Source organism: Schistocerca serialis, chromosome 8, assembly GCF_023864345.2.
Source record: "Schistocerca serialis cubense isolate TAMUIC-IGC-003099 chromosome 8, iqSchSeri2.2, whole genome shotgun sequence".
NCBI lineage: Eukaryota > Metazoa > Arthropoda > Insecta > Orthoptera > Acrididae > Schistocerca > Schistocerca serialis.
The window spans coordinates 243015506-243035678 of record NC_064645.1 but is presented as its reverse complement, the minus strand read 5'-3'; the positions used below and the strand labels follow the sequence as shown (position 1 = coordinate 243035678).

The window sequence follows — 20173 nt, the reverse complement described above, 5'->3', positions numbered from 1 at the left end:
AAGGAAACACAGTAGGTGAAAATGGATTGGGGCTAAGAAATGAAAGAGGAAGCCGCCTTGTAGAATTTTGCACAGAGCATAACTTAATCATAGCTAACACTTGGTTCAACAATCATGAAAGAAGGTTGTATACCTGGAAGAATCCTGGAGATACTAAAAGGTATCGGATAGATTACATAATGGTAAGACAGAGATTTAGGAACCAGGTTTTAAATTGTAAGACATTTCCAGGGGCAGATGTGGATTCTGACCACAATCTATTGGTTATGAACTGCAGATTGAAACTGAAGAAACTGCAAAAAGGCGGGAATTTAAGGAGATGGGACCTGGATAAACTGAAAGAACCAGAGGTTGTAGAGAGTTTCAGGGAGAGCATAAGGGAACAATTGACAGGAATGGGGGAAAGAAATACAGTAGAAGAAGAATGGGTAGCTCTGAGGGATGAAGTAGTGACGGCAGCAGAGGATCAAGTAGGTCAAAAGACGAGGGCTAATAGAAATCCTTGGGTGACAGAAGAAATATTGAATTTAATTGATGAAAGGAGAAAATATAAAAATGCAGTAAATGAAGCAGGCAAAAAGGAATACAAACGTCTCAAAAATGAGATCGACAGGAAGCGCAAAATGGCTAAGCAGGGATGACTAGAGGACAAATGTAAGGATGTAGAGGCTTGTCTTACTAGGGGTAAGATAGATACTGCCTACAGGAAAATTAAAGAGACCTTCGGAGAAAAGAGAACCACTTGCATGAATATCAAGGGCACAGATGGAAACCCAGTTCTAAGCAAAGAAGGGAAAGCAGACAGGTGGAAGGAGTATATAGAGGGACTATACAAGGGAGATGTTCTTGAGGACAATATTATGGAACTGGAAGAGGACGTAGATGAAGATGAAATGGGAGATAAGATACTGCGTGAAGAGTTAGTCAGAGCACTGAAAGACCTGAGTCGAAACAAGGCCCCGGGAGTAGACAACATTCCATTATAACTACTGATGGCCTTGGGAGAGCCAGTCATGACAAAACTCTACCATCTGGTGAGCAAGATGTATGAGACAGGCGAAATACCCACAGACTTCAAGAAGAATATAATAATTCCAATCCCAAAGAAAGCAGGTGTTGACAGATGTGAAAATTACCGAACTATCAGTTTAATAAGTCACAGCTGCAAAATACTAACGCGAATTCTTTACAGAACTGGTAGAAGCCGACCTCGGGGAAGATCAGTTTGGATTCCGTAGAAATGTTGGAACACGTGAGGCAATACTAACCTTACGACTTACCTTAGAAGAAAGATTAAGAAAAGGCAAACCTACGTTTCTAGCATTTGTAGACTTAGAGAAAGCTTTTGACAACGTTAACTGGAATACTCTCTTTCAAATTCTGAAGGTGGCAGGGGTAAAACACAGGGAGCGAAAGGCTATTTACAATTTGTACAGAAACCAGATGGCAGTTATAAGAGTCGAGGGGCATGAAAGGGAAGCAGTGGCTGGGAAAGGAGTGAGACAGGGTTGTAGCCTCTCCCCGATGTTATTCAATCTGTATATTGAGCAAGCAGTAAAGTAAACAAAAGAAAAATTTGGAGTAGGTATTAAAATTCATGGAGAAGAAGTAAAAACTTTGAGGTTTGCCGATGACATTGTAATTCTGTCAGAGACAGCAAAGGACTTGGAAGAGCAGTTGAACGGAATGGACAGTGTCTTGAAAGGAGGATATAAGATGAACATCAACAAAAGCAAAACGAGGATAATGGAATGTAGTGAAATTAAATCGGGTGATGCTGAGGGAATTAAATTAGGATATGAGACACTTAAAGTAGTAAAGGAGTTTTGCTGTTTAGGGAGTAAAATAACTGATGATGGTCGAAGTAGAGAGGATATAAAATGTAGACTGCCAATCACAAGGAAATCGTTTCTGAAGAAGAGAAATTTGTTAACGTCGAGTATAGATTTAAGTGTCAGGAAGTCGTTTCTGAAAGTATTTGTATGGAGTGTAGCCATGTATGGAAGTGAAACATGGACGATAACTAGTTTGGACAAGAAGAGAATAGAAGCTTTCGAAATGTGGTGCTACAGAAGAATGCTGAAGATAAGGTGGGTAGGTCACGTAACTAATGAGGAGGTATTGAATAGGATTGAGGAGAAGAGAAGTTTGTGGCACAACTTGACTAGAAGAAGGGATCGGTTGGTAGGACATGTTTTGAGGCATCAAGGGATCACAAATTTAGCATTGGAGGGCAGCGTGGAGGGTAAAAATCGTAGAGGGAGACCAAGAGATGAATACACCAAGCAGATTCAGGAGGATGTAGGTTGCAGTAGGTACTGGGAGATGAAGAAGCTTGCACAGGATAGAGTAGCATGGAGAGCTGCATCAAACCAGTCTCAGGACTGAAGACCACAACAACAACATCGTCCACATCTGTTTAAATTGTTGAAAATTTTGCATGCTCAAGACCAAAAAAAGTCGGTAACCTTTTATACTGAAGGCTGTGGATAGCAGTATTACAAAGACGAAATTAAGTTGTTTCTATTGATAGCAGTCGAAAACAATATCGTGGCATTTCATAATATAAACCCATTGTTGTATGTAGAAGTTCGAAGATTTCTGTTGCTGTGGTAAAGAGTGTTAATACTGGAAAAGTAATAGACTTCCAATTTCTAAGAAAACATTGTTATAAATGTAAATCAGAGAGCACAAATACGTGATAGCAGCTATGAAGGAATAGGTGGGAGAACGAAGACCTAGGTACCTAACGAATTTTCGATCGATTTATGAAAGAAACGGAAGCTTGTTACTCGTAGGTTCTTGGATGATGGCAACTCAAAAGGATATAGCAGGTAACAGCAACTTGCCCTTAGAGTGACAAGACTATCACAAAACTGGAATGTGTGAATTACAGCGTCGGCACCAAGCTGAGGAAGTTGAAGCTAAGTTTCAGAAACAAGAAGCTTTCTGATGGTAATACCAAAAATATTGATGAATTGCAATATTTTGGGATGGCCATTAGAGATAACACTGATGATTTATTCAGAATGGGGCAGGCAGTGTGGCTATCGTCTTCCACAAATGACAAACAAAATATGTAGCTACTTTGCTCTCTCACACCAGTTTCACGGTGCATGTTTCGCAACGCTCAGTACTCAAACACTTCATACAGTCATAAACATTCCAACTCAGCAGCAGTGATCGAAGTCATAAAGCCCATTTAAAGGGACCTGGCATATCCTGATTGATGGGCAGACTTAGGTGAATCCAAATGTGTCTTTCAACAATCTCATGTGGGTTCACATGACAAAAAAAATGTTTTTCTTGAAAGGAAAACATCAAAATAAGGGGTCTTTGGAGCTGCTTTTGCTTTTAATGAATGGCAACATTGGTAGGGTGATAGTACTACAGCATATGGGACTTAGTCCTGGAGCAAACCGCATCAGGGAACTTTTAACGGACGGACAAGGCTCACGTCCATAAAGCACAGTGTGTAGCGCAAATGGCCACTAAAGAGTCCAGAAGAGAGAAAATTGTAAGACCCGCTGAAAATGATCAGGAGAATGTTACACAGCAGGGTTCAGGGTGCTTCTAAATGAGTGAAAATAAAAATGAAACACATGTAGGAGAGTTTCAGTCATTTAAAACTTTAGAAGCTGTTTCTGAAAATGTACATTTTCTGTTGCATTTTCCTCTAAATCTCTAGCGCTACTTCGATTAGAGTATTCAGATTTTCAACACGTAGTAAGATCGTTTACTGAGTCTGCTGAACTAAAATAAAAAAATATGAAGTATAATTAAAGTTATTTAGGAGAAAGTACTTAGTATTTTTAAAAAGTTTAGACATATAGTTAAAAACTGTATTTCCCTAACCAGTGGCTGAAAAGTAATTACCTTAGTCCTGTACATTAAGAACATAGCGTGTAAAGTTGTGCTAAAGTTTCATGTCAGTTGCTACCGTGGTTTCTGAAGTACAGGGAAGCCAAGTAAAAAAAATTGAACATTGTCGGGATTTGGCTTCCCCCTTCACTCATTGCTATCTATTTCCTCTGGAATTGTTTTCTTCTTTTATTTCTCCTTCTTCTTCTGAAATTTTCATTCAGTTACTTTATTCTTTCCGTCAAATACAAGGTAAACAACAATGGTGATGAGCTGCAACTCTGCTGTACACCTACCATTTGTATTTCGTAAGACACCTTGCACTGTGTGAATGGTACGCCGAAGGCAGCCCTTTGGTACACCTTCTTAAGACCTACAATTTCTTTGATTTTCGAGTCATGGTCAGCCGGTAACTGCAACCTTTCTGTGATGCACGGCGTCATTCTTGCAGTGTCTGCTATTGACGCTAGATAAAAAAAATGTAGTATGGCGTGATTGACAGGGAAACCCTAGGGATCGCTGGAGGTGGGGGGGGGGGGGGGGGCAGGTTGAGCCGCGTGATTGGAAAGGTATTTTCTATCCTTTGCGCTCAGTGCCATCTTTCCTTCGCAAAAGACGAGAGTCGTGTGTCAGGCGTATCTATTAGGCCTAGACTGCTATAATGGGTCTATATGTTGTGTGGTGTCGTGTTTGCAGCGATTATGACGATAAAAGAAAGAGAGGGTGAAACCCAGAGCCAGAAAAAAGCCGACTCTTCTCGAATAACAGCATGGGGGTCGAGTACAAAGTCTCCATGCGACGGCCGGAGCATCATCAAGTGCCATGAGATACTGCGGAGAGGCTTGGAATTTAATCCAGGAAACTGGCGCCAAGTCTGGTGATCAGGAACTTTACAGCCATGACGTCTCCTCGTCCTTGCCGGAAAGGCAAAGGGAAAGCAAACTAATAGTGCGTGATGTATTGGGTCGGTTACCCACCGAAGCATCAGCCACGCTCGATGTTGCTTACCTTACCGGTATATTAAAAAACGGTGGCATTGGCATCGGATGAGCATCTCCGTAACGCTTTCGTGCTTACTAAACGGAACTGTGACGAAATGTACTGCTCTTATTTGTACCTTCTCTGTCTCCTCTATCGAACAACATATTACCTTCCTCTCACGTACATCTCACGAAATGACCATGATGAGAAAATTCCAGAAGGCAGAGCTAATATAGAGGCTTACCGACAATCATTCTTCCCACGCTCAATTCACGAGGGGAACAGAGAATGGAGGATCAATTAGTGGTACCAGAAGCACTCTCCGCCACACACCAATATGTTGCGTGCGGAATATGATGTAAATGTAGACGTAAATGGTAATCCCACGTCGTCAGTGTCCCAGAATGACCAGCAGTACTCAAGAATCGGCCGAAAAGAGTTTTTGTAACCTAGCTGTTTCGTGGGTGAACTACATTTCCTTAGCGATCTTCCAACGATTTTCAGTCAGGCATCTCCTTTTCATGTTGTTGTTGTTTTCGACTGCTATCAATAGAAACAACTTAATTTCGTCTTTGTAATACTGATATCCACGGCCTTCAGTATAAAAGGTTACCGACTTTTTTTGGTCTTGAGCATGCAAAATTTTCAACAATTTAAACAGATGTGGACGATGTTGTTGTTGTGGTCTTCAGTCCTGAGACTGGTTTGATGCAGCTCTCCATGCTACTCTATCCTGTGCAAGCTTCTTCATCTCCCAGTACCTACGGCAGCCTACATCATTCTGAATCTGATTAGTGTATTCATCTCTTGGTCTCCCTCTACGATTTTTACCCTCCACGCTGCCCTCCAATACTAAATTGGTGATCCCTTGATGCCTCAGAACATGTCCTACCAACCGATCCCTTCTTCTTGTCAGGTTGTGCCACAAGCTCCTCTTCTCTCCAATCCTATTCAATACTTCCTCATTAGTTACGTGATCAACCCATCTAATCTTCAGCATTCTTCTGTAGCACCACATTTCAAAGGCTTCTATTCTTTTCTTGTCCAAACTATTTATCGTCAATATTTCACTTCCATACATGGCTACACTCCATACAAATACTTTCAGAAACGACTTCCTGATATTTACATCTATACTTGATGTTAACAAATTTCTCTTCTTCAGAAACGCTTTCCTTGCCATTGCCAGTCTACATTTTACATCCTCTCTACTTCGACCACCATCAGTTACTTTGCTCCCCAAATAGCAAAACTCATTTACTACTTTAAGTGTCTCATTTCCTAATCTAATTCCCTCAGCATCGCCCGACTTAATTCGACTACATTCCATTATCCTCGTTTTGCTTTTGTTGATGTTCATCTTATATCCTCCCTTCAAGACACTGTCCATTCCATTCAACTGCTCTTCCAAGTCCTTTGCTGTCTCTGACAGAATTACAATGTCATCGGCGAACCTCGAAGTTTTTATTTCTTCTCCATGGATTTTAATACCTACTCCGAATTTTTCTTTTGTTTCCTTTACTGCTTGCTCAATATACAGATTGAATAACATCGGGGAGAGGCTACAACCCTGTCTCACTCCTTTCCCAACCACTGCTTCCCTTTCATGCCCCTCGACTCTTATAACTGCCATCTGGTTTCTGTACAAATTGTAAATAGCCTTTCGCTCCCTGTGTTTTACCCCTGCCACCTTCAGAATTTGAAAGAGAGTATTCCAGTTAACGTTGTCAAAAGCTTTCTCTAAGTCTACAAATGCTAGAAACGTAGGTTTGCCTTTTCTTAATCTTTCTTCTAAGGTAAGTCGTAAGGTTAGTATTGCCTCACGTGTTCCAACATTTCTACGGAATCCAAACTGATCTTCCCCGAGGTCCGCTTCTACCAGTTTTTCGATTCTTCTGTACGGAATTCACGTTAGTATTTTGCAGCCGTGACTTATTAAACTGACAGTTCGGTAATTTTCACATCTGTCAACACCTGCTTTCTTTGGGATTTGAATTATTATATTCTTCTTGAAGTCTGACGATATTTCGCCTGTCTCATACATTTTACTCACCAGATGGTAGAGTTTTGTCAGGACCGGCTCTCCCAAGGCCATCAGTAGTTATAATGGAATGTTGTCTACTCCCGGGGCCTTGTTTCGACTTAGGTCTTTCAGTGCTCTATCAAATTCTTCACACAATATCATATCTCCCATGTCATCTTCATCTACGTCCTCTTCCAGTTCCATAATATTGTCCTCAAGAACATCTCCCTTGTATAGTCCCTCTATATACTCCTTCCACCTGTCTGCTTTCCCTTCTTTGCTTAGAACTGGGTTTCCATCTGTGCCCTTGATATTCATGCAAGTGGTTCTCTTTTCTCCGAAGGTCTCTTTAATTTTCCTGTAGGCAGTATCTATCCTACCCCTAGTGAGGTAAGCCTCTACATCCTTACATTTGCCCTCTAGGCATGCCTGCTTAGCCATTTTGCACTTCCTGTCAATCTCATTTTTGAGACGTTTGTATTCCTTTTTGCCTGCTTCATTTACTGCATTTTTATATTTTCTCCTTTCATCAATTAAATTCAGTATTTCTTCTGTCACCCAAGGATTTCTACTAGCCCTCGTCTTTTTACCTACTTGATCCTCTGCTGCCATCACCACTTCATTCCTCAAAGCTATCCATTCTTCTTCTACTGTATTTCTTTCCCCTCATTCCTGTCAATTGTTCCTTAATGCTCTTCCTGAAACTCTCTACAACCTCTGATTTAGTCAGTTTATCCAGGTCCCATCTCCTCAAATTCCCACCTTTATGCAGTTTCTTCAGTATTAATCTACAGTTCATAACCAATAGATTGTGTTCAGAGTCCACATCTGCCCCTGGAAATGTCTTACAATTGAAATTCTGGTTCCTAAATCTCTGTCTTACCATTATATAATCTATCTGATATCTTCTAGTATCTCCAGGGTCCTTCCATGTATACAACCTTCTTTCATGATACTTGAACCAAGTATTAGCTATGATTAAGTTATGCTCTGCGCAAAATTCTACCAGGCGGCTTCCTCTTTCATTTCTTAGCCCCAATCCATATTCACCTACTATGTTTCCTTCTCTGCCTTTTCCTACTCTCGAATTCCAATCACCCATGACTATTAAATTTTCGTCTCCCTTCACTACCTGAATAATTTCTTCTATCTCATCATACATTTCATCAGTTTCTTCGTCATCTGCAGAGCTAGTTGGCATATAAACTTGTACAACTGTTGTAGGCGTGGGCTTCGTGTCTATCTTGGCCACAATAATGGTTTAAATGGCTCTGAGCACTATGGGACTCAACTGCTGAGGTCATTAGTCCCCTAGAACTTAGAACTAGTTAAACCTAACTAACCTAAGGACATCACAAACATCCATGCCCGAGGCAGGATTCGAACCTGCGACCGTAGCGGTCTCGCGGTTCCAGCCTGCAGCGCCAGAACCGCGCGGCCACTTCGGCCGGCGCCACAATAATGCGTTCACTATGTTGTTTGTAGTAGCTTACCCGAACTCCCATTTTTTTGTTCATTATTAAACCTACTCCTGCATTACCACTATTTGATTTTTTATTTATAACCCTGTATTCACCTGACCAAAAGTCTTGTTCCTCCTGCCACCGAACTTCGCTAATTCCCACTATATCTAACTTTAACCTATCCATTTCCATTTTTAAATTTTCTAATCTACCTGCCCGATTAAGGGATCTGACATTCCACGCTCCGATCCGTATAACGCCAGTTTTCTTTCTCCTGGTAACGACGTCCTCCTGAGTAGTCCCCGCCCGGAGATCCGAATGGGGGACTATTTTACCTCCGGAATATTTTACCCAAGAGGACGCCATCATCAATTATCCATACAGTAAAGCTGCATGCCCTCGGGAAAAATTACGGCCGTAGTTTTCCCTTGCTTTCAGCCGTTCGCAATACCAGCACAGCAAGGCCGTTTTGGTTAATGTTACAAGGCCAGATCAGTCAATCATCCAGACTGTTGCCCCTGAAACTACTGAAAAGGCTGCTGCCCCTCTTAAAGAACCACACGTTTGTCTGGCCTCTCAACAGATACCCCTCCGTTGTGGTTGCACCTACGGTACGGCTATCTGTGTCGCTGAGGCACGCAAGCCTCCCCACCAACGGCAAGGTCTATGGTTCATACAACTTGCTTTATGTGAACGTTCTACATTTAGTCGCTCCACGTACGTGCTTACAGGTATCGTACGGTTATGTCTTTCCAGGGATTCCTCACCAATCTTGAAATCGAACAATAATGGAGCGCAATAGGTTACCTTTTGTTTCGCCGAGGGTCAACCTGAATCGAACATTGATCCTCTGCAGACCATCCTCCATTTCGCTGCAATTTTCTGGGGTTGTGACATGCCTCTACACAGCAGCATCATACGGGAGCTAACTCATGAAGCTTCCGACGTTATACTTCAGTTCATTTATGCCTGGTATTCAGAAACAGTCTGAAAAGCTTGTAAGGGTATTGCAGAGGAGGTTGTTCTGCGATGTGAGTGTTAAGGAAAAAAAAAAATCGATGAGTTGCGCCGCTTCCGACTTATTTAGCATTTGAGGTTAGCCAGTCAGGTCGTAATGGGCGTAGATTCAAGAAATTTCACGAGCTAAAATGCGGTAATGCACAGACATATACGTGTCCGTGAGTTACCACTTGTTCAAATGCTCATTACCAGTTAAAATGTTACTTTTACGGAAGTGATAAATTTAAGCTAGTTGAGAAAAGCAAAGTTTGTTCGGTTTGAGCAAACCAAACGAAGAACACGTTTGGCGCACGGCCATTGCAGGCTGCTTGAATTTGCGAGCGCGTCTACCTGACTGGGTAAATTCAATGCTAATTAACGCAGAAACGGCGCAACGAATATAATTTTTTTTCTTAACAATTATTTCTCAGCTCAACCTCCCCTGCCGCACCCTCAGAACCTTTTCAGACTATCCTGTATACACCGGGAACTAACTGTTCTAGAGAACTCACTGGCGGTATGCCCGATGCTACTTTCACACCTGACGATTTCTCCCCGTAGAGAACGACCTATTGAGTTCCATTTCGTAATAGGAACATGTCTTTCCATTTCCCATTATCATTACTATCATTTTATTATATTACCCGCCTGTCTCTGCGGTTTGTCCCCACTCGTCTTACGTCGTGGAAGAGTTTCTCTGGATTCACAAAAAATATGAATGTACGATATCAGTTCAGTTGTCTGCCGCTCGTACCAACCGAGGTGGCGCAGTCGTTAGCACATTGGACTCGCATTCGGGAGAACGACAGTTCAAACCCGCGTCCGGCCGCTCTGATTTAGGTTTTCCGCGATTCCCCTAAATCGCTTCGGGTAAATGCCGAGATGGTTCCTTTGAAAGAGCACGGCCGATTTCCTTCCCCATCCTTCCCTAATCTGAGCTTGTGCTCTGCCTCTAATGGCTTCATTATCGGCCGAACGTTAAACGGTAATCTTCTCCTCCTCTTCTATTCGCTCTTTCCTTCTTCTCTAATGTGATTATAATTGCTCTTCCTTCATATTATATCTAAAAATGAAGCAGTGAGAGTTGTAAGCATTTTCGAAATGTTTGAAAGATCTCCAGATTTTTGAAGAGATATGTGATTGTGTTTAATACCCTTTCCAGACTGACAAGTGATTGGCTCATCCCTTTCTGTGTCCTTACAGTTCACCAAAGTTATATAAGTTTAATATTTGCAAAGAAATTCATTTCTTCCATACGATTTCGGACGCAAACTGTTAGACATCAAACGCCAATGAACACAACTGACTTCAGAAAATACCTCTGAGTGACAGGCAGATTTACGTCGAGGTCGTTGGGCAGAGATTCAAACTAGAGAATTTTAAGATCACGATGAGGCTTAAGGGTTGTATCGTGGCTTCCGATCCGATGTTCTGTTCTGTCGATACGTTTGAAATATTCGACATTTTATAGACCTTTGGGGAAGACTGTTATGTGAGTAACTACAGTTGTATTCCTCAAGCCACCGTAAGACTTATTGGGGGAAAGCATAGCAGTCTGTCAGAATCATCCCCCCTCCCCCTATTCACACACACTTTCGTGTTATTGTTGTTCTTGTTGTTTTGATATTCAATCTAAAAACTGGTTTGGTGCAGCTCTCCATGCTACCCTAACCTGCGCAAGCCTCTTAGTCTCCGAATAACTGCTGTAACCGACATCTTTCTGAATCTCCTTACTGTATTCATCCCTTGGTCTCCCTCTACGGACGCCCCACACTTCCCCCCAATACTAAATTGGTGGCACATTGATGTCTCAGAATGTCCCCTAACAACTGGTCCCTTCTTTTAATCTAGTTGCATTACACCTTTCTTTTCTCCTCAATTCTATTCATTTATCATTTCTTACGCGATTTACCCAACTAATCTTCAGCATTCTTCTATAGCACCACTTTTCAAAAGCTTCTATTCTCTTCTTCTTTGAACTGCTTCTGGTCCACGTTTCAATTCCATAAAAGGCTATACACCAGACAAATACCTTCGGAAACGATTTCCTAACACTTAAATTTGTGTGAGGTATTATCAAATTCCTGTTTTTAGAAATGTTTTCCTTGCTATAGCCAGACTGAATTTCATATATCCCCTACTTCTATCACCATCCATTAGTTTGCTGCCCAAATAGCAAAACTCATCTACTACATCTACATTTAGTATCTCATTTCCTAATATAATTTCCTCATGGTCACCTGATTTGGTGACTACATTCCCTTTTCCTTGTTTTGCTTTTGTTCATATTCATTTTGTATCTTCTTTTCAAAAAAACTGTCATTCCCTTCTACTGTTCTTCCAAGTCCTTTCCTGTCTCTGACAAAATTACAGTGTCATCAGAAAACCTCGACAATTTTTAGTTCTTTTCCTTGAACTTTAATTCTTACTATAATTCTACTTTGGTTTTCTTTACTGTTTTCTTAGCCGGCCGCGGTCTCCGAGCAGTTCTAGGCGCTTCAGTCTGGAACTGCGCGACTGCTACGGTCGCAGGTTCGAATCTTGCCTCGGGCATTGATGTGTGTGATGGCCTTAGGTTAGTTAGGTTTAAGTAGTTGTAAGTTCTAGGGGACTGATGGCCTCAGATGTTAAGTCCCATAGTGCTCAGAGCCATTTGAACCATTTTGCTGCTTTCTTTCATCTACCATTTGCAAATTAAGTGGGGCGAGAATGACTGTCAGTACCCTTTTGCACCCAGAACATAGGTTTGGTTGAACACATCGGTACGTTTCATACTACTGTCACTTTTGGGTGAATTGGAACAGAAAATGAAGTTTTTTTTAAAAAAAATTAAAGTCTAAATACTACACTACAACTTTGAAATGTTAAGTATGGCGCTTCTGACTCACGTTATATCAATGTTTTGCAAGGATGATAATCCTCTACCAGAAACCTTCTTTAACTTTAATTTAATTTGTGTTCCAAACCACATCATGACTGAATAGTAATTTCCTTTAACACATATGAGGAGGTGAACTGCAAAAAGGCCCAACAGCACAATTTTAAGAATAATGCAATATTTTATATTCATATAACTTAATACGAATTAATGATGAAATGTTCTGCCTCTAAACGTAGAATTAATTCATTAAGGCAACAGTGTTGTAAAACATCTTAATACAATTTACTAACTACTGTTTATTACCAGACACTAATTTACATGATGTCGATGCCTTCAAGAGTTTTAAATATTATTCTTCCTCGTTGGAAATCCTTTCACCTTCCTCACAACTTTTGTCTTTGATACCACATAGACCTATATGTCTACAACATCAGGGAAAAAGTAATCTTGTTTCTCACTGCTTTTCCTCCTAGTGAAATCAGCTTGAATTTAGTCATGCTCTTCCATAGCCCCAGTTCCTCGAACATATAATTTTGAACAGTTAGTACTTGTTACAGGCAACTGAACCAAGACAAAGTCATTTTTGGCCAGTGTAATTATAGAATCCTCAGAAGTTGAGCTCCTACAGTTTCAGATATTAAAGAGTTTCTTGCTTCCAAACTTTGGATTCAGCATCTTCTTCTTCGCTGTCCTCGCCAGTAACGTCTGGAATTTTTGTCTTGTGATGTCACACTTTTCCCAGACGGAACATCCAGTTTTGTGCCAGTTACTGTGCCAGTAACTCTATTGTGTTGGGAATTTACAGGGCCTCAAGGAACTTTTTTCAGGTGTCCCTCAAAGACGTCAGACCATATGTGCTTTGAGTCATCTGTATCATTTTGCAAGTTACTCTGTATCGGCAAGAGAAATAAAATATTTACCGATTGCGGGGTATGATGCCAGAAGCACGAAATCCTGGAAGAATATTTTCTGGAATTTTCTCACCCATGTTTTCAAATGTCGCCTTCAGCATCTTAGGAAATTCTCTTTTAGGAAGAACACCCCTGTTGCCTTCCTTCCAGTCAGTACTTTTCGCCAAGCTGCCTTCGCTGGCCGAAAGAAAGACACTCCTGTAGGCTCTTACATGTGTGTTGCATTTTGGGGGAACAAGACAAGTTTAATATTGTCCTGCTCACAATGGGAGATTACAGTCATGAAAACGTGGCTTATCTGATTTTTCCCCATATGAAGTATGACCTCCTCAGATCGTCTACTATATGGTAAAACTGCTATCTGAAACCAGTCTTAAAATATATTGAGGTCAAACCATGCACTTAAGTTTCTGTTGTAAGCTTCACCATTCACTCTACCTTCTGTCCAAGTTGTATAGAGATGAGTGGCCATATGAGCTATATCAGGCGGCAGAAGATGTCCCTGTCTCCTGCAGCAGCTATCATCACGGCCAGCGAAACTTCAGCATTCGTGTTGCCAAGGTTGTCCTGGCAACACTCCACAAGTTTCTCTAGGAAGCCCTCATGCACCCTCCACTCAGTCCCGATCTCTCCCCATGCGATTTCCGTATTTTTGAAACCCTGAAGAAAGATGTTCGATGTTGTCGATATGCTTCGGACGAAGAGGTGCATGGCTGAGTACAATCATGCTTGGTTCCGTAGACAGCCGCAGTCATTTTTCTGTGAAGACATTTGACCGTTTTGTCACGTAGTGGGACAAATGTGTTAACAGTTACGGTGATTAATTTTGAAATTTTTGTGTTTTTTGTCAGGCTCCGCACCGAGTACTCTTCGTGCAGTTTCCTGAACATGTAACTGTAGTCGTCTTTTGTCCCCGCTATCAGTACCCTATCATCGGCGAAGAGTGAAGTATGCAAATTTTTTGCTTCTCGGAGCTTCCCATTCCATGACAGTTCTTCTTCCAATCTTGCAAAACTTCTTCTATGTATACTTTAAATGAAGTCGGTGGTAATGAGTATTATTTACAGAGAATTATGGGGAAATTTTGTTGCCTACTTGAACCATACTGTTGCAACCGTAATATACGTTTCTCACTGCCTGGTCATGCTTATTACCGATACAAAACTTTTGCGTTGCTACCCGCGGCTTATTTAGCGAGCCTGTATCGTAAGCACTCTGCAGATAAACAGATGTTAAGTGAACCGACATTCCCCTTTCCAGCTTCTTTTCAGTGAGCTGTTCAAGAGTGAATATGCTATCTGTCCATGAGGGTCCCGCTCTAAATGCATTGTGCTCCTCCGAGTCCATTAATTGTGCTTCTGTTTTATGCAGTATCACTTTACCTTACAATTGTGCTATCGTACAAACAACGGTACCATTTCCGTAATTTGAACAATCGTGGCGGCTTCCTTTTTTAAAAAATGGATGAAATAATTGCTAGTTCCATTCATTTAGCGGCTCATTTAAACATCTGTAAAATATTTCTCCCACAATTATAAAGCTGTTGAGGGGGATGCCGTCATAAGTTCCACGGGTACCTTAAAAATGGTTCAAATTGCTCTGAGCACTATGGGACTTAACATCTGAGGTCATCAGTCCCCTAGAACTTAGAACTACTTAAACCTAACTAACCTAAGGACATCACACACATCCATGCCCGAGGCAGGATTCGAACCTGCGACCGTAGCGGTTCCAGACTGAAGCGCCTAGAACCGCTCGGCCACACCGGCCGGCACGGGTACCTTAACCAGTCCTGTAGGTTTTCCATTTTTCATTTGTTGGAGAGCGTTAATTATGTCTGCTGAGTCTCCTAGTGTTTGTTGTTCGGTTTGCTTTGAGCTAGCAGGATGGTTTTCATAATCGGCTGTGAATTCTGCCCTATTTTCCGTTAGGAGATTTTTGTAATAGATTTTCCACTCATCCATAGAGACAGACCAAATTCTGTAACGTCTTTTTACTGCGTTCGCAGTACTTTAAATACCTTCCACGCTTTATTTATTTTTGTGTGTTGTCTGTTCCCAGCACTTATTCTCAGACTTCGTTACTTCTTTACGTGTCGTCCTTTTGTCATTACACACAAGAATTTAACTTATCTAGCATGTTTTGTCTGATAACCATTCCTCATAAGCAGCTTTCTTCTCGTCTACAGTGTTTTCTCGCTCTTCACTCCACCATGGTGTATCTTCTCTTTACCTTTCAGGAATTGTTTTTCCCCAAAGGCTTCATTTGCAGCTTCATCCTTGCATGTTTTCAGAGTTTCGAACATTTAATTTAATTGCCGGTCCTTCTGTTATTGTTTCCGGTTTCGTTGCTTGTCTCATCAGGTGTAAGAATTTAGTTGAGTCGTAATATCAGACTCTCGATTTATGTTAATCTGTGTGAATTCCTAAGGGACCAAACTGTTAAGGTCATCGGTCCCTAAGCCTACACACTACTGAAACTAACTTATGCTAACAACAACACACTCCGCGCGGCTCTCGATTTATATTTGATATGATTCAGTAGAGTTTCATTTTCGTCATTTGGCCTGCTACGACGTTAAGTTTTCTTTGTTTCGATTAAAAAATGATCTGAACCATCCATCACTCTGACGCCTTAGATTTCAGTTCATTGTTCTGACAATGGTGTAAACAGTGATCGATTTTAGGTAACGTGTCGGTTGTCTGTATGTATAAGTGGGTGTCTTTACGCTAGAACCATCCATTAGCAAATTTTTATTTTCTGTTATTCCTGTAATTGAATTATTTCTTCAGCTAATTATTCACAATAGATTCTCAGTAGCGTCCTGCTACTGTGTCAGTTAATTTGGAACGCTTTCTGCCATTTAGGTCAACATTTAGAAAAACCTTCTTCCAAATTCCATATTTTTCCTAAGTTTTTCACATCAAAAATGAAGTCGGTGTTCTCAGTAGAGGGATCGAAGGTATATCACAGCGAAAAATCCGGTCGATCATTTTCGATGACATGTTGAAAGTATGAGGTAAATAATTCGAACTACACAGTACAGTAAACTGCATGCAAGAGACTCAGGTACATACATTTGAGGTGAGACTAACTTCCAACTTCCCTTCACGCAATAAAATACTTCCCCGTTTAAGAGCGCGATACTGCAGTGTCCTGTTATAATAACTAGCGATTTTTCCAGAGAGCTCGCGACACGACATTGCTTAAAGTCAATTGATTACCGCACGATGCCAACGGCGTCTATAATGCGGAGCGCTCTAGCCTTCCAACTCTTGATCGGTAATTGAGGTCCACGTTAAGCCGCGCCAAGTTAGGCGCACTGTGCATCCGCTGCCAGCGCCACTGGCGGCAACCCGCTGTAGCTCTGCTGTGTAGCCTCGCGCGGCGGAATCCTAGGCGGCAGTTGTTTCTTGAACGCACGCCGTTTACGTTGTTGCTGCGCGGCTACCAGCACGGAGCCAGTTTCTGGGACACCATGCGCCCCACGGAAAGTGGACGTAAGTAGATTGTATCAAATAATTTTCACAGTGCTTATTTATCGTGTCTGCTTATATTGTATTTCGAAGTGCATTGCTGGAGGCACGGGTCTTCCGTTCCAGAATTTTCTTAGCGCCGGCCGGAAGTCTCGTGTCGTAGCTTCCTGCAACAAACTCGTGCTAAATGCATTAAACTCTCACGTGTTGTTGGGTAGCTTACACTAACTGTTGTCAGTTAGGCGATATATCGTCTGTCGTGCAATAATTGACCAGAACTGCAGCTGTATACTACGGATTTTCGGAAAAGTAATATTATGCATTATGTGATATGAAGTGGTAATGCATTTACGATCTCGTTAACAGATTGGCAGATGAATAGCCAGGCTTGTGTGAATCAATCATGAATTTGATGCATTGCTATTTTGGCACTAATGAGCTATAAACACTTACTTCCTGCATACGCCGGATCCGCGCCACTTTGTAACCGGTTGCAGCTGGAAATTGCTTCTCTTCGAAAGTAGTTACGCGTGACCTGCTCCAAAATGTGATAACAGGTGCCTTTGCCGGCACCACATTTTTCTTGTACTACATATTGATATCTTTTTCAAACCACATGGACGTGCAACACCACTAAAAGTGTTTAATATTTACATTTTTAGTAATACCGCAAAGTACTTTTTGTATATAAATAAAAGGAGCGTTCAGCTTCACGTGGAAGATGCACACGGTTTATATTCATACCTATTGTAGTAAGTTTTAGTACGAGTTTTTAATTGAAAGCTGATGGAAACTCACAAGTCAGCTTTCACCCATGACAGCAGATGCTGTAAATAAACATAGCGCAGGCTGAACAACCTACCTGTTTCACGAAATAAACGAAACTGTGGAGACACGAGTATACATTACAAATACTATCTGTGGAATTTTGTTAAACACTGAAGCAATGTTTCTTCAGAGAATTGACTCCGTTACACTGACTCTGAAAAGATTCCGGAGCATCTGGGTGGGGGAGCCCTGCCTACAAGCGTAACATGTACTGCTTTTCTTTTGTTTTTAAAATTTTTATAGCTACTGCTACTACTTGTCCGTGCGGGAAGCAGAAGAAAGAAGTTAAACAAAATGTCGTACACAGCAATACATTTAGAATTTTTTTAGTCTTAATGTAGTGAAATGGTACACCGCCTTTCTTTCCCTTTTTTTAGGGAAAACAGTGTTTACGGAAAAGAGAATGTCACGCTCTACGCAAGATATAGGTAAGCCGTTAGAAAAATAATGGCGAACCGTGGAGAAAATGTATATTAGCTACTGTGTTTTGTCGGCTGAGTTACCACACGACGAATTAGTTCCTTCTAACAGGTTTTTTTAAAAAAAACGGAAGAAGGTTTACGTAACTGCGTAATTTGTACCATACTACTCGCTTATAACTCGGTGCATTGCGAAACGTCTTATCGATAACCTCGAAACCTGTTCTATTACTTTGTCTAGAGCGAACGTGAACGATGTGGCGCTTTTGAGACAGACTTCGTATTCGGTATTTGTGAGTCTGCTCACTTACACTATTCCATGGTTTTGCTAAAGCCTATCATTAATCCATCAAATTCAGGGATAGACAGATTGCTTCGTCTTATGTTCTACTTCATGCTGCATTTCAGGTGGCCTCTTATGCCAATACGGCATTACATTTCGCCCTGGCGTTTTTAAATAATTGTGTGCTTGCCTTAAGTTCAGATAGGCTTCCGCCCACTATGATCCCACAGCTTGATGGATAAAAGAATGCGTCCTTGCACATTATCGGTTCGTGATTTTCATGTATGTTCCGCGTCCTTCAGTCGACGAATTCTATGACTGACAGCTCCATCCACATGCTTTTACAATATACATATAATCACTCTGACCACACCGCCGTTGTCAGTGGAACGTGAAACGGAGGAGGGCAAACATTTCCCTATAGAAACGTGTCTCCGATGCCGGATAAACCGTATTCCGTGTGGAAATAAGAGTAGTTATATTTGATAGTCTTCACTGTGTGGGATACACTTAACGGGTAATAGCTTTAGGTCAATTTACGTATCGCACTTATGGTACGGCGCAGTCGCTCCCATTGAAGGAGCCAAGAACCTCTGTTATGGCCTCTCAAGACAGTTAAAAGGTCCAATGTATAGTGGCATAAAGTTGTGAGTGGGACGAGAGTTAAACAGCAAGGTGTTTCTTCAGTTAAATATGGAACGTATTAGAACACGGGACTGTCGTTAAAAACCTAACTCAAAAGGGTTTATCCGATTCTAGTGATACTGTTCCTAACGTGTAAAGCACCATTTCTTATGGCCTGGACACTGGGAAGAAAATGCGTAACTCTAGGAATGTGAAGACCTTGGAACTGACCATGTAAAACTATAGAGTTCACGTATGTATGTCAGGCCGGACCTGAAAACGACTAAGCGCGGTAACGGCTAAGACACCATTGTCCGACCTAGACTGCACGTGGTCGTCTCTACGCTCACGCCGCATTGCGGATCTCTCAGAAGTTACCACACTGCAGGAATTACCACTCACGGGACATGGCTGGGTGCCAGATAGTTCATGTGGTAAAAGGTGCCAGCCTGCCACCAGATAAAAGACAAGTCTCCGAAAGTGCAGTTTGTGGGGTGCTACATTGCGTGTTTATATTGGCGCGCAAGCGAAGCACGGCATACTTCGCGTTTCAAATCGGCTGATTTAGATTCGTACACGTTGTTGTTGAACTAGAAACTGGCTGTAGTGTACATTGCTGCACGTTTTACGAATGTACCCCTGAATGTCTTCTACAATCATATACAAGTTGTTCTCATCGTAATTGTGACGTCGTCACAGCTCAAGTCAAGTTGTCTGACTACGGAAACTATTGACACTAGTTTCTCAGCGACAGATCTGAAAGCGTTAGACATGTCTGCATCAAAAACCAGTTTCTTCATACTCGTATAGTTAATAACTTTAAACCCGTTGTAATCATTATAGTGGAAATGTGTACTCTTCTCGAAACTGTTGTATGACTGAAGTTTCTTTTCTCCAGAAAAAATACTGTTAGCAAAGTATAATGGAATCCAAGAAGACATGTGGTTATACCGCGCGCCGAGCGGTTCTAGGCGCTTCAGTCCGGAACCGCGCTGCTGCTATGGTCGCAGGTTCGAATCCTGCCTCGGGCATGGATGTGTGTGCTGTCATTAAGTTAGTTAGGTTTAAGTAGTTCTAAGTCTAGGGGACTGTGACCTCAGATGTTAACTCCCATAGTGCTTAGAGCCATTTGAACCATTTTTATAAAGCGCGTCCCCCATTTTATTGCCATCAGGAGACGAAAAGCAACGATAACGCTCGACTACATTACAGATAAGTCACTGGAATGAACGCCGTTTTTAGCTATAATTGTTTCCCTTAATGTAAAAGAATTATATTACCTGACTTCGTTTCTATATTCCGTTACTACTTCAGTATCAGCGCTATGCTATAAACAGTTTTATGTATTTATTACAATGAATTTGAAGATAATGTTACAGTGTTTGGCATTTTTCATCCTACGTATGAGGGTAGTTTCATATTTC

The 20173-nt window shown here is 41.5% G+C and overlaps 1 protein-coding gene across 1 annotated transcript in view; it reads left to right on the top strand.

The window, feature by feature from the left end:
• The first annotated feature begins 16488 nt into the window (after window positions 1–16488).
• LOC126416077 (influenza virus NS1A-binding protein homolog) overlaps window positions 16489–20173 on the top strand; it is a 101090-nt gene continuing 97405 nt past the window's right edge. The window contains exon 1 of the mRNA XM_050083558.1: window positions 16489–16619. Coding sequence (XP_049939515.1) covers window positions 16598–16619 — 22 coding nt within the window. The 5' untranslated portion in view covers window positions 16489–16597. The remainder of the gene's footprint in view (window positions 16620–20173) is intronic.